This window comes from Muscardinus avellanarius (assembly GCF_963383645.1).
Source record: "Muscardinus avellanarius genome assembly, chromosome: 15".
NCBI lineage: Eukaryota > Metazoa > Chordata > Mammalia > Rodentia > Gliridae > Muscardinus > Muscardinus avellanarius.
The window spans coordinates 66105112-66118190 of NC_137801.1; the positions used below are offsets into that span (position 1 = coordinate 66105112).

General features: G+C 50.9%; 1 protein-coding gene across 7 annotated transcripts in view; it reads left to right on the plus strand.

The window, feature by feature from the left end:
* Positions 1–5155: 5155 nt before the first annotated feature.
* DYSF (dysferlin) overlaps positions 5156–13079 on the plus strand; it is a gene marked incomplete at both ends in the record, with an annotated part of 231285 nt that continues 223361 nt past the window's right edge. For all 7 annotated transcript variants that reach the window (XM_080711955.1, XM_080711953.1, XM_080711959.1 and 4 more), the window contains one exon: positions 5156–5243. In XM_080711955.1, the coding sequence (XP_080568081.1) occupies positions 5156–5243 (88 nt within the window). The remainder of the gene's footprint in view (positions 5244–13079) is intronic.

Below are 13079 nucleotides of genomic sequence, written 5' to 3' on the forward strand. Positions count from 1 at the left end.
AGAGGAGGAGGACCACTTCCTCCTCTGCCCTTAGGGCTGTGGTCTAGGAGGTCACCATGCCACTGTTCATATGTGGCAGCCCTGATGGTTTTTCCTTCGTGCGGTTACAAGACTTCAACCCATAAAATAGTTCCTGACACATACCCTAGATTTCACCTCATCCTCTGGGGAGTGTTCTGGGCTATGTCAATACTTAACTCAGCTGGGCATGGTGGTGCACACTTGTAATCCCAGCATTCGGGAGGCTGAGACTGGAGGATCACGGTTCACAGATAGCCTCAGCTACTTAGTGAGGCCCTCTGCAACTTAGTGCAACCAGGTTTCAAAATAAAGAATAGTTCGAAGCTGGCTTAGGAGACCTTGTTTCCAAATAAAAATATAAAAAGTAGGTCTGAGCCGGGCATGGTGGTGCACACTTGTAATCCCCACGCTTGGGAGGCAGAGACAGGAGGATCACGCAGGTTCGAAGCCAGCTGCGCATGCTGGCTTAGGAGACCCTGTTTCCAAATAAAAATGTAAAAATAGGTCTGGGAGTGTAGCCCAGAGGAGGAGGAGGAGGAGGAGGAGGAGGAGGAGGAGAAGGAGAAGAAGAGGAAGGAGGAGGAGAAAAATAGGGCAGGGGGTGTAGCTCGGAGGTAGAAGAAGAAGAAGAAGGAGGAGGAGGAGAAGAAGAAGAAGAAGGAGAAGGAGAAGAAGAATAGGGCAGGGGGGGTAGCTCGGAGGTTGAATGCCCCTGGGTTCCATCCCCAGACCCGCAAAAAAAAAAAAAAAAAAAAGACAACTCTGCTCTCCTGGTCTGGAGCCAGTCCTAATTCCAAAGAAGAGGAGTCAGTAGGCAGAAATATAGGACATCACTGTGATTACATCGACTATCAGCGCCAAAGTCCCTTGGCAGCAAAAAAAACACAACTGTGCTTCAAGTTACTGTAAGCAAAATAGGTAGGGACTCGGCACGAAGATACTGGGTGCGCCAGCCAGCTTCCTGCCTGCTGTCTACAGCAACCACGCCTAGGCATTTGGAGCAGGAACGATCTTGGAGGGGAGGCTCACAGATGGAAACCTCCACGTGGGACGTGGACATCAGACAGCAGGAGCCACACTCTGGTCATTTAGTGTGAACCTTCGCACAAAGGCTGGTCACTTGCTGTCACTGGAGCTGCCACATCTGACTTCCTGAAGCTCCTCACGGACTTCAGTTCCTAGGGCAGCATCCAACTGGCCGAGCCTGGGCCACCCCGCACAGAGACAGCGGAGGGAGGCCCTGGCCCGAAGCTTCCAGGAGTGAGACAAGCTCTTACATCCCCCAAATCATTCGTGGGAGGGTGGGGAAGGGGAAACTGGAAGCTGGGAGCCAAAAATAGCAAATAACCACCCACCAGGGCCATTTTAACACTCGTGGGCAGAGAGACTGAGGAGTGGGACTTGGGAACAACCAGAGGCCTCTCTCTTGTTCCCCCGCTTCATTCCCTACACATGACTTCTCTTCCTTTGTTGAACTTTCCCCACATCTCTGCATGTGGCCCCTTCTGAGCTTCCTGTTCTTACTCATGTCAGCTCCAGCCCCGCACAGGCTGGCATTTCTTCTTGGTCCCAATTCCAAATCCTTGGGAGAGATGATCTGATAAAGCTTGAGTTATCTCAGAGAAAGTGGTTCTTTTAAGTAGATAAGATCTCAAACATGTCCTACGCATTGAGGAATAAAGTTTGGATACATACATCCTGGGGGTTTATTTCTGCACAGATGAAGCTGTTCAAGAAAAGTCTGAGGACATCCTGCCGTATAAGTATAGACGTTCAACCCCATTCTTTTAATCCAGTTCTTTTCAAGTCACTTTGGTCACACCGTAGTCGCAAGCTGCTAGGTGCTTTTTAGATTCGATTTTAGCTTTGCCATGTGCAGGTTCATGTTACGTTATGCCTCTGGATAGAGCCAAACTGTACTTCTTTAAAAATAGACCATGATTTGGGCTTTCCACCCCATCAACAGGGCCTCTTGCCCTTCTTCCCAATGCAATTAAACTTTACTCCCCACTCAGTATCCTTCTCTAAAACTTAAATGACAACTGTCCTCCACATACAAAACTCGTGTCAGCCAATGGATGAATGCATCAGTTAAACCAATCAGTGTATCCAAGCCAAATTCATTTTATTCAGCCACACAAAAGGGCTAAGTCCTGTAGTGAGAGACTTGATTGCTTCACCTGCTCTGCAAAATATCCCTCCTCTTTCCAGCTTTGCCTTAAACTCACTCATCCCCATTTTCACAGCCTTGGTAGAAGTCCCCATCGTCTCACCTTGATTTTCTGCTATAGCTTCTAACTCCACCTCCACGCTGGGCCCCTGTGCGGCTTCCCACAGGCCCTGCCTGTCTACTCCAGTGTACCTACTCCTTCCCAACACCCCTGTAATCCATATCCCCGTCACTGGTCCTCCCTACTACCCCAGGGCCTTGACAGAGAGCACTCCCTTAACTTCTTCCGGGAGCACTCTCTTCCTCTGTCTCCACCTCAGTCTTGTCCAAAGAACTTCTAATTGGCCTTCAGATCCCATCTCCAAAGCTTTCACTCTCCAGAGATCACATGAGGGGTCCCTGCTGTCTGTCCTCACGCTCCCCAAATTCCTGCTCTTACATGCACTTACAGCTTTGCACTGCTGTATGATTGACTTAATCATTGAATAGCCAGCAGTTTCCCCATCCTTGAGTCCAGGGCCTGCATAGATTTCCTAGGGTGGTCGTAATGGGATGGCACTGGCTGGTGGCTTAAATAACAGAAATTCATTTCTCATTGTTCTGGCAGCGAGAAGGCCAAGATCAAGCTGTCTGTGAGCAGGTGCGGTTTCTTCTAAGGCCTCTGTCCTTGACCTGCAGGTGACTGCCTTCTTGCCTGTCCTTGGGCAGCTTCGTCTGCTGTGCCCCGGGTTCATCTCTGCAAGTACACGTTTCCTCAGATCAGAGCCTACTCTACTGGCCTCATTTTAACTTAATCAGAGGACCTAATCTCCAAGTAGAGCCACATTCCAAGTACTGGGGATTGCTCTCACTATATACGTTTTATTTCATAATAAAATAATAGCATTAGCATTGTTATTATTTCGCTGAGGTTTGAACCCAGGAGCATTATACCTCCAAGCTATACCCCCAATCCTTTTTTTTTTTTAAACCCATGAGCATTCTACCTCTGAGCTACACCCTTAACCCTATTTTATTTTTTATTTTGAAACAGGGTCTCACTAAGTCGCCTCACTAGGTTGCTGAGGCTGGCCGCGAACCTGCAATCCTCTTGTCTCAGTCTCCCAAGTACTGGCATTACAAGTATGTACCCCCATGCCCAGCTCAATATATAATTCTAGAGGGGGCAAAATTTAGTCATAACCGGGGCGTGCCATTTCTGCCCTCCTGGATCCCCATCACTCAGGACAGCGGTTGGCTTTGCAGAGGACTTGATATGTACCCATTAAGGGAGTGACTGAGTTTCAAGCCCCCTTTGACTCTTTCCACCACCATCTATTGTGTCAAAGTTTAAAAAAAAAAAAAAGGAAGAGGCACTGAAAGCTACAGAAGGATTATAAATAACCATGGAAAATATTTATAATCCTGATCCTGAAATCACGGACCTTTGGGAGAGTGTCCCTCCCTACTAGGACCTCCAGCCGAGGCTGCGATCGTCTGTCAGTAGCCTTTCCTGGCTTGGGTGTGTCTGCTGCCCCATGAGCCGCTCAGGAAGAGGTTTTGCTGACAGCTGCGCACCCATCCAACTGGCCCTCTTTAGAAAGTGAGTCACAGGTTGCGGGGAGTATGGACCTTCATAGCTCCCGGAAAGCAGTTTAGTAATAAGTACTAGGACCTAAAAAAAAGTCGTATCTTGTAACCTTATAATTCCAAGGCTAGGAATCCAATCTGAGGAGCTGGCTGAAGAGAGTTCAAGATGGGTTTATATCACAGTTTCCGTTATTTAAATATTTCTCGAGCCAGGTGAGGCACATGCCTATAATCCTAGTACTTGGGAGGATGAGACAGGAGGATCCCCAGTTTGAGGCCAAGGTGTCATAATTTAGTGAGACTCTGTTTCAAAATAGAAAGGGCTGGTGTTGTAGCTCAGGGTGGAGCACACCTGGGTTTAATCCCCAATGCTGAAATAAATTAAAAATAAAAAATCTTGCTATTAGAATCTGGGAAGAGCCTAAATGTGTAACAATAGCGGAAAGCTTTACAATTCTAGTATATTTATATAAGAGCAGTTATGTAGCAATTAAGAAGGTTATGAAAATTTGTAGTGATTCAGGAAAATATTGCATACAAACGTGGGACACCAAAGGGGGAAAAGTGGGACACAGATTGCATATATAAATAAAAAATTGTAATTTTCATGCATATATACATTCAGAGGGGAATCTGGATTGGTTAATATTCAAATGTTAATTATTTATTTTTCTTTGTGTTGCTAGGGATTGAACCCAGGGGCATTCTACCTTCGAGCTACACCCCCAGCCCTATTTTATTTTGTTTATTTTAAGAAAGGGTCCCGCTAAATTGCCCAGGCTGGTCTCTTAACTTGCAATCTTCCTGCCTCTCTAGGAGCTGGGGCAGGCAAAGTTTTCAAGGCAGCTGTGCTGTCCGCCAATTAAATTTTAAGTTATTAGGGAAAGAGCCGGCCCAGCGCCTGCTCCCGGCCCTTCCTGGGGATCTCTGGTCCTCACCAGGGCGGGCGGCGCCTCTGGACTTATGGGATCCCTGCGGAGGAAGCAGGTGACCGGCTTGGCGCGGGGCTCCGCCAGGGTGTAAGGTCAAGAGAGGGGAGAGGGGCCGAACGTTTGTCCGGTCGGGGAGGGCGATCGGGCTGGACCTCTCCGGGCCGAGCCCCGCGCCAGCCCCGGGCCACCTTGGCCGCGCCCAGGCCGCTGCCCCGCCGGCGAGTGCAAAGTGCCGTGTCATTGGAAAGCCGGCCGCGCGTTGAATTTCAGCTGGAGGAGCCGAGCAGGCTGCGGGGGTGGAGGGTGAACAGAAGCCCCTGTTCTCGCGGAGGGCGTGGGGCGCAGGGGCGGGACCGAGCCGAGCCCCTGGAGCCGCCCGCTCCCTTAAAGAGCAGCTGCTCCGAGCGGAGCGCAGGTCCTGGCCCTGCCCTGGCCCGGGCGCACGGGGCTCCCCGCACCAGGCATGTTGAGGGTCTTCTTGCTCTACGCCGAGAACGTCCGCACCCCGGACGCCGACATCAGCGATGCCTACTGCTCCGCTGTGTTCGCAGGTAGGAGAGCCCGGAGCTCCCGCCGGGGTCCGGGTGGGGCTGGGGAGGGGACGCCTGTGCTCCCCACCCTGGAGAGGCGCTGGTGGAGTGTCGCAAAGACCCGCTCCTGCGAGAGAAGGGGGGCTGAGCAGCGAATTTCACCTGAGCCTCAGTTGGCAGCGAGATGGGCTGGGAAGATGGGACCCGCCTTTTCTCCTCTCGCCTCTTCTGTATCGCTTAAAGATAAATGTGGTGGCTAAGCGCTGTACTGCGAGGCGCCTCATCTCCTCGGAAGGCCTGATCCCAGGCCTATTAATAAACCGTCCCGTTGCGCCCCAGCCTGGGCCTGGCTGCTGTCCTGGCCCTTGTTCACTGACAGAGGCTGGGCTGGCAGGCTGGCGGCCACGGGGCGCAGTCACGCCCACCCCTCACCACTCTGGAAGTCCTCCCCTTGCCCGGGCACTGGGCACTGGAGGGGGGAAATTTAGCACCTGGGCGCAGCTGTCACCAGCAACAACCCGAGGCACTTTCTCTGTCCTCCCCATCTTTGCCTGACTGGGGCGTGTCTGGGTGGTATCTGATCTCTGTTATCCAATAGGGGCCCCTGAGCAGGGCAGCCCATTCTCCTATCAGATCAAGACTTCCCACAGAAGGGTCTTCAAGGGGTTGTGCCTAGAGTTTCCCTCCAGGAAGTGAGAGCTAGGCTCTGCTTCTCAGAACACCCTCAGGGCTGGACCAGGGCTGGGATCTACACATCAGGGGGTTTTGGGCTTGGAGCCATAGAAAGGAAGAAGCTTGAGCCTGTCTCCTTCCCACCCACCCTGTGGGCTCCCCTCTCAACCTCCATTACCTCCATTCCCCTTCTCCCCAGGGGTCTGACTTGCAATCTTATCCCAGGTCCCCCCAAATCATAGCATCGGTGGGCCCCTCCAGGACAGACATCCCCTTTCAGTCCCACTAGCGCGGAGGCACACCTATTTCTAGATGCACGTTGCACATACACTCTCGGACACTTTGCACCCTGGAGCTCGTGGGACATGCCATGCTCGCAGGAGTGGAGGCTCTCAGAACCAGGCCCACATCCATCCCAGCACAGGCAGCCAGCGGTCTCAGGCACGCCCACTCCTGGGCGTGGGGTTCCAGGCATCTGTCCTTGCTGGAGGGCAGGGAAAGCAGTGTGCACCAGGGGGAGGAGGAGGTCCTCCAGTGTGCTGTTTTCCTTACATGCTGCTTTGACTTGTTTGCAACTGGTTTCGCATAGTGGCCTCAGGAAATGAACTTTATCAAGGTGTTTCCAGGAGGGAGAACACCGGCATCCGTGGGGGTGGGGGATTCATATTTCCTTTGCATCCTCAGCTCTAGGCAGGCCAGGCCAGTGATCTAGTTTAACCGCCTGGCTGAGGCAGGGGCAGGGCTCTGGGCTCCTTGTCACACAACCTCAGGGGGCGCCAACCATACTCTAAACATCCCTCTGGCTAAGGAATGAGAGGCTCCTGCTGCAGGGAAGGAAGACAGGTACCCTATGGGTAAGCAGATGCTTCCTGCTCCAGCACGTCTTCCGCATTCGCAGTCCCCTAGGTGGAGGCCCCCCAGGCTTCGTGAATGGCGCCTTCCACATCTGTGCACTGCACAGTGCCTGCTCATCCACGTCCATTCAGCCTGAACTAAACTGTCCTCCACCTTCCCTGACCACACCCCCTCCCTACATCCAATACAGCAGCCTCCTACCTCTTCCCTCGTCCCCAGGCTAGACTCTGAACTCCAGCAGGAGAAAGAATGAATCATGTACAGGAAGCACTTTCTAACCCTAGAAGTGTTTCTCCCCCCTGGAGTACTGCTGCTGCGGCTTCTCTCCGGCCCTTATTTCAACCCCAAGGGCCTGAGGAGCAGCTTTCTGGTCTTTCACCACATATGTACACATCCCTGGCTGAGTGCCTGTCCCTGCCCCACCTGCCTGATGGAAGTCCTTGTCTTGCCCTCCCTGCCTCCCTTGGCTCCCCTTCCTGGAGCCCAGAGCTCACTGTAGAAAAATGAATTCTATGAAATGCTGTCTGTAGCCATGATGATCCCCAGGGCCCCCGAGGGAGACTGGCTGGATCAGAGTCACCACTAGGCAGTGGGAAGCAGTCCTGCCCTCCCCCAGCCCCTGGGCACGCTCCACCTCCTGCACTAGCCAAGCTCCTAACCCTTGTCCAAATTTGGCCTCCCTGCGGCACTCAGGCCTGCTCGCCCTCCTCCTGGCCAGCGCCAGGCTGGTGAATGATTACACAGAAGGCTGAGTCTGGGACACGCAGATGAAGACAAAACACCTTTCTGAAGACCGGCCTCACCAGCTGGCTTGAATCTGGCTTCCTGTACTCTAGGTGTCTGTCTCCCAAAGCTTCTTCTTTGGCTACATGACTGTAACACCCCGTGATGGCCCCTCACAGCCCCTCTGTGCAAACATAAATCCATTTCATGCTCACAGGAGCTCTATGAGGCCAGAGGACACGGATATTATTGCTTTTTACCCGTGTTCATTTGGCCCAGAGAAGTACAGGGGCTTGGCCAAGGTCACACGGTGGCCAAGGAGCACCCTGGCGTCTGCGCCCTTTGCTGTGCTCTGCATCCTTGGCTCATGAGTGAGGAGTGCTTTGGAATGCATACCATGCGCAGCCCACACCGGAGTGCCAGCACCGGGAGGCCCACGTGCTCTGGGTCCCCAACAAGGGACTGAGTCAAAGCAGGGGGAGCCCAGGGCTGAGGGGAGCGCAGTGTGAGACAGATGACAGCTGATTTTTAAAATATGTCTTCATCACGACTCGAGGGAGTGGACTTTCATTAAGCACCAGCAACATGCCATTTTCAGACACTGTGTCTTTAAAAGCCCACAACAATCCCCTGAAAGAGACACACATGCTTGTTATGTGCTGGATACTTCCGAATAGAGCTTTTTATTTTTTGTGGTACTGGGGATGGAACCCACAGGCATTCTACCTCTGAGCTACACCCTCAACCCTATTTTTTATTCTTTATTTTGAAACAGGGTCTCACTGAGTTGCAAAGGGCCTCACTAAGTAGCTGAGGCTGTCCTCAAACCATGATCCTCCTGTCTCAGCCTTCCAAATGCTGGGATTACAAGTGTGTGCACCACCACGTCCGGCTCTAAATAGAGCATTTAACATGAGTTACGTCACTGTCCAGTTATTGTATATATTCACATTAACCTTCTTGAATCCTCCTAGCAACTATATCTGGTGGCAACTGTTATCATCCCACTTTATTTTTTAATATTTATTTATTTATTTATTTATTTATTTATTTATTTATTTTTGTGGTACTGGGGGTGGAACCCAGAGGCTTTCTACCTCTGGTCTATACTCCCAGCCCTATTTTATGTTTTATTTTGAAACAGGGTCTAAGTTGCTGAGAGCCTCACTAAGTAGCTGAGGCTGGCTTCGAACCTGTGTGATCCTCCTGTCTCAGCTTCCCAAGCGCGGGGATTACAAGCGTGCGCCACCAAGCCCAGCAATTTATTTATTTATTTTTTGTGGTACTGGGGTTCCTGGAAACCCTTCTACCTCCGGGCTACACTCCCAGACCTACTACATATATATATATATATATATATATATATATATATATTTTTTTTTTTTTTTTTTTTTTTTAACTTGGAAACAGAGTCTCTTATGCCAGCACGGCTGGCTTCGAACCTGTGGGATCCTCCTGTCTCCGCCTCCCAAGTGCAGGGATTACAAGCGTGCGCCACCACGCCCTGGCTATCATCCCACTTTAGAGATAAGAAGACAGAGTCATCAAAAGGTCCAGTAAGGCGCCTGTGGCTCCCCACGGGGAAGCGGCCGAGCTGGGGTCCAAGACAAAGCACTGTGGCTGACTCCAAGAGGCCTCCCGTCTTTCATTGTATTCCTCTACCTGTTTCTGAGCCCAGGTTAAGAGGTGGAGGGCCAGGAGGTGAAGCGGTGTGGCTGAGACCGCGAAGGCTGGTCTCCACCGTGTGTGTTATCCTTCCTGCCACGCGCTCACCCAGGCACAGCACTCCTCAGCCCCTGCCGCTGTGGCCTTGAGGATGCTTTCTCCTCTTAGAGGGCCTCTGTGTCTTAGTGTACCAGTCAGACACCAGTTTGCCCCGCTGCTTCCCCCAGAGCCCACAGGCCTGCGGACAGCCTCTGGTGGGCATGGCAGGCTCTCTGGGGCCTCCTGGAGGTAGGCAGTGGGACTGCGGGCCTGGAGCTTAGGGTCCAGTAGGAAGTGAGAGTTGGGAGGAGGAGGCTCAAGATACACCATCACTTGACACCTTGGTCACCACCAAGGCATGAGGACAAGGACCAGAGACGGAAAGATGGTACCTGAGAGTCTCAGCTTTGGGCCCTGTCTGCTTGGGATCTTGAGCCTGGCGTTCCAGCTTGGTCACGTTCAAGCTGTGAGTCTTTGGCGGATCATTTAACCACTCTGTTCTCAGATTCCCCTGCAAAGTACTGATAATAATAGCACCTGCCAGATGAGAGGCCAGCCTCAGCAACTTAGCCAGGCCCTGTTTCAAAATAAAAAACAAAAAGGGTATAGCTCAGAAGTAGAATACCCCTGGGTTTAACCCCAGCACCAATAAATAAATAAATAAATAAAGTCATTGTCAACATGATTTACATTATGATGTGAGACTATAATGCACCAATATCAGCATAATAAAATAATAAATAAAAAAATAAAATAGCATCTGTTTTGGAAGGATGATTCTGAAATGTTACTCCAGATAAAGCACGTGTGTATGTGTGTATGTGTGTGTGTGTGTGTGTGTGTGTGTGTGTTACTGAGGATTGGACCCAGGGGCATCCAACCTCTGAGCTAGCCCTTTTTTATTTTTTATTTTGAATCAAGTTCTCCCTAAGTTGCTGAGGGCCTCACCTAGTTACTGAGGCTGGCCTTGAACCAGCAATCATCCTGTCTCAGCCTCCCAAGTACGGGGATTACAGACATGGGCCATCATGCCTGGCTCCACATAAAACACTTGCACTCAATGCATGTTAACTAAATTATTATATGTAATCATACATATTTTATAATGATCATCACAATTCTGCATGTATTGACCACAGTGCTGTGACATCATTGCATACATCCAAGAAGCCTTTCGAGATATCTTTTGCCTGGTCAGTCTATCATCAGCTCTGTTTGTCCACCAGGACCCTGACCCTGTGTCTTCTTTCAGCAGTCCCTCTGAGCCGAAGGCTTTGTCCACCTGCCTGGTGGCTGGTCATGGCCCTCACAATGGTGCCATGCCTTTCTCGGGACAAATACTCCTTTGATCACTTCTCCAAAGCCCATGGATCCTCGGTCCCTCTCAAGCCAAACTCACTGTCTCACTACCTGCACGCTCACCTCTTTCCACTGCTGTTCAGTGGCAGGAGATGCTGGCAGGGAGGGTGCTGACACCTAGCACACCCTGGTGCCCGTGCTGGAGGTGCCAGAGTTTTGTTTGATCTTCCCGACACAGCGTATAGTGAAGGGTCATTCTTTTTGCCTTCACAGAAGCCTAAACAGACCCCCAAATTTCCATCACATGCCTTGGATCACACTGCGAGGAAAAAGCGGCCTACACTGGAAGCCCCGGAGCACTTGTGCTGTGACCGGGTCTTCCCTGGCAGTCACATAATCAGGGCTGGGGCTGGAGTCTGAAATGCATGTGAGCTGGCGTGGTGGCACACACCTGTAATCCCAGTAGTTGGGAGGCTGGAACAGGAGGAGCACAGGTTCAAGACCAGCCTCTGCAACCACTGAGGCTCTCAATAGGTCTTGAATCAGCAAGACCCTCTTTCAAAACAAAAAATAAAAAGAACGGGAGGTAGGATGTTCCTGGGTTTAATCTCCAGCAACACACACACACACACACACACACACACACACACACACACACACACTGCGTGTGTATTTTACACTCTCAGTGGATACACAGGTATCTGTCAATCTCAACTGGTTGGATTGGGATATCTGTGGTACTGAGGTCCTTAAATGAATGTAAGGGGCGAGGGAAGAAGGATGTATTGGGCCAGCCGTACTTCTGGAAGACGTTGACATCAGTAAATATCAACATACGTAGACATCAGTCAATGTCCCCCGAAGGAATCCTATAAACTCACCTGCCCAACGTTCCTTCTAAGGCTAATGGCACTAAGCAGAAAGTTCAGGTTATTTTTCCTCAAGGACACCAAGTGTTTAGGCTTCAGGAGAAAGCAAAGTCCCCCACAACACTGGTAGGAAGTGGCCAGAGAGGATGAGCTGGACCAGCTCCAACCTTCCTCAATGGTCAGGGAGTCAGGGCCACAAATAGGTGACAGAGAGGAGAGGGTCACAACTCAGGTGCCTCTGGGAGCCTGGAAGGTGGGGGGATTGAGATTAGGCCAGAAGGGAAACAGAATATGCCTGTTGGATGGGTGTGAGCAAGTGTGCCCCCACCCATCCCCAACCACCTGTGGGCGGGTGCCAGACAATCAGGCAGAGATTTAGAAGTCCACTTGCTGGCTTCTTTAACTTTTCTTTTCTTTTCTTTTCTTTCTTTTCTTTTTTTTTTGGTGGTACTAGGAGGTGGAACCCAGGGGCTTTCTACCTCTGGGCTATACCCACCCCTATTTTATAATTTATTTGGAAACAGGGTCTCACTAAGTTGCTGAGAGCCTCACTAAGTAGCTGAGGCTGGCTTTGAACCTGCGCGATCCTCCTGTCTCAGCCTCCCAAGCTCAGGGATTACAAGCGTGCACCACCATGCCCGGCTTCTTTAACTTTTCAAAGAGAGCTGTCCATACATTGAGATTTGTAAGGAAAATCTCCTAACACTTAGAGCAGGATTTCATTTGAAAACATTGTATTGGTCCAAGACAACACACCTGTAGGCTGGTGTCCCTCGGGGCAGTGACAGTCTCTGATGCGCAGTGTTAGGTCCGTGTTCTCTCCTCTGGGCTTATCAGGCATCATGTAGCAGTGACTACAGCCAGGGTTAAAGCAGAGCCTTGATCTTCCCTCTTGTCTTGTCAGCCCGGAAACACTGCAGTAAACAGGGACTTGCTATAGAAACTCAGCTCCAAAACAGACCCATTCCTGCCAGGCTGTGGTCCTATGCCGGCTCTGTCAGTCAATTTCCAGTGCGGCTGGCACTGTCTGGGATGCTCACGCACTGCCCTTGCCTACTTTCTTAGCTGGGATGCAGACATGGCTGGTTTGTTGGTTTCTTTTGTTTTTTGGTACTGGGGATTGAACTCTAGGGCATTCCACTTCTGAGCTGCACCTCCAGCCTTTTTTTACTTTTTGCTTGAAAACAGTTTCACTAGGTTGCTGAGTCTCACTATCTTGCTGAGGCTATCCTTGAACCTGTGATCCTCCTGTCTCAGCCTCTCAAGTACTGGGATTACAGGTGTGTGCCACCATGCCCGGCTTCAAGCCTGGCTGTAATAAAGCACTAGCTAATGGCTGTATAAATGTGATAGTCTCCTTCACTCATTTAGTCATTGAGATACAGGCCTTTCTGGCTGGTTAGATTCTGACCTGACAGGACGCCCAGGATCCAAGATCATAGCCTTCTTGCTCTGCTACCCCAGGGGTCCCTTTGATGGGGTGGTCTGGGATGGCTCACCACCACCATTCATATTGCAGCCAGAAGGAAAAGGAGCTGGGGAGGGATTCCTTTTCTTTTCAGGACTCATCCAGGCAGTTGCATAGCACACATCTCTCCTGCTCATATCCCACGGGTCATTATTTGGTTTCATGGCCATATCTAGTTGAAAGAGAAGCTAGGAAATGTTCTATTTAGGTGGCCTTACACCTGGTAAAACACTGTAGAAAATGTCAATGGACAAGGGAAGAGCAGAC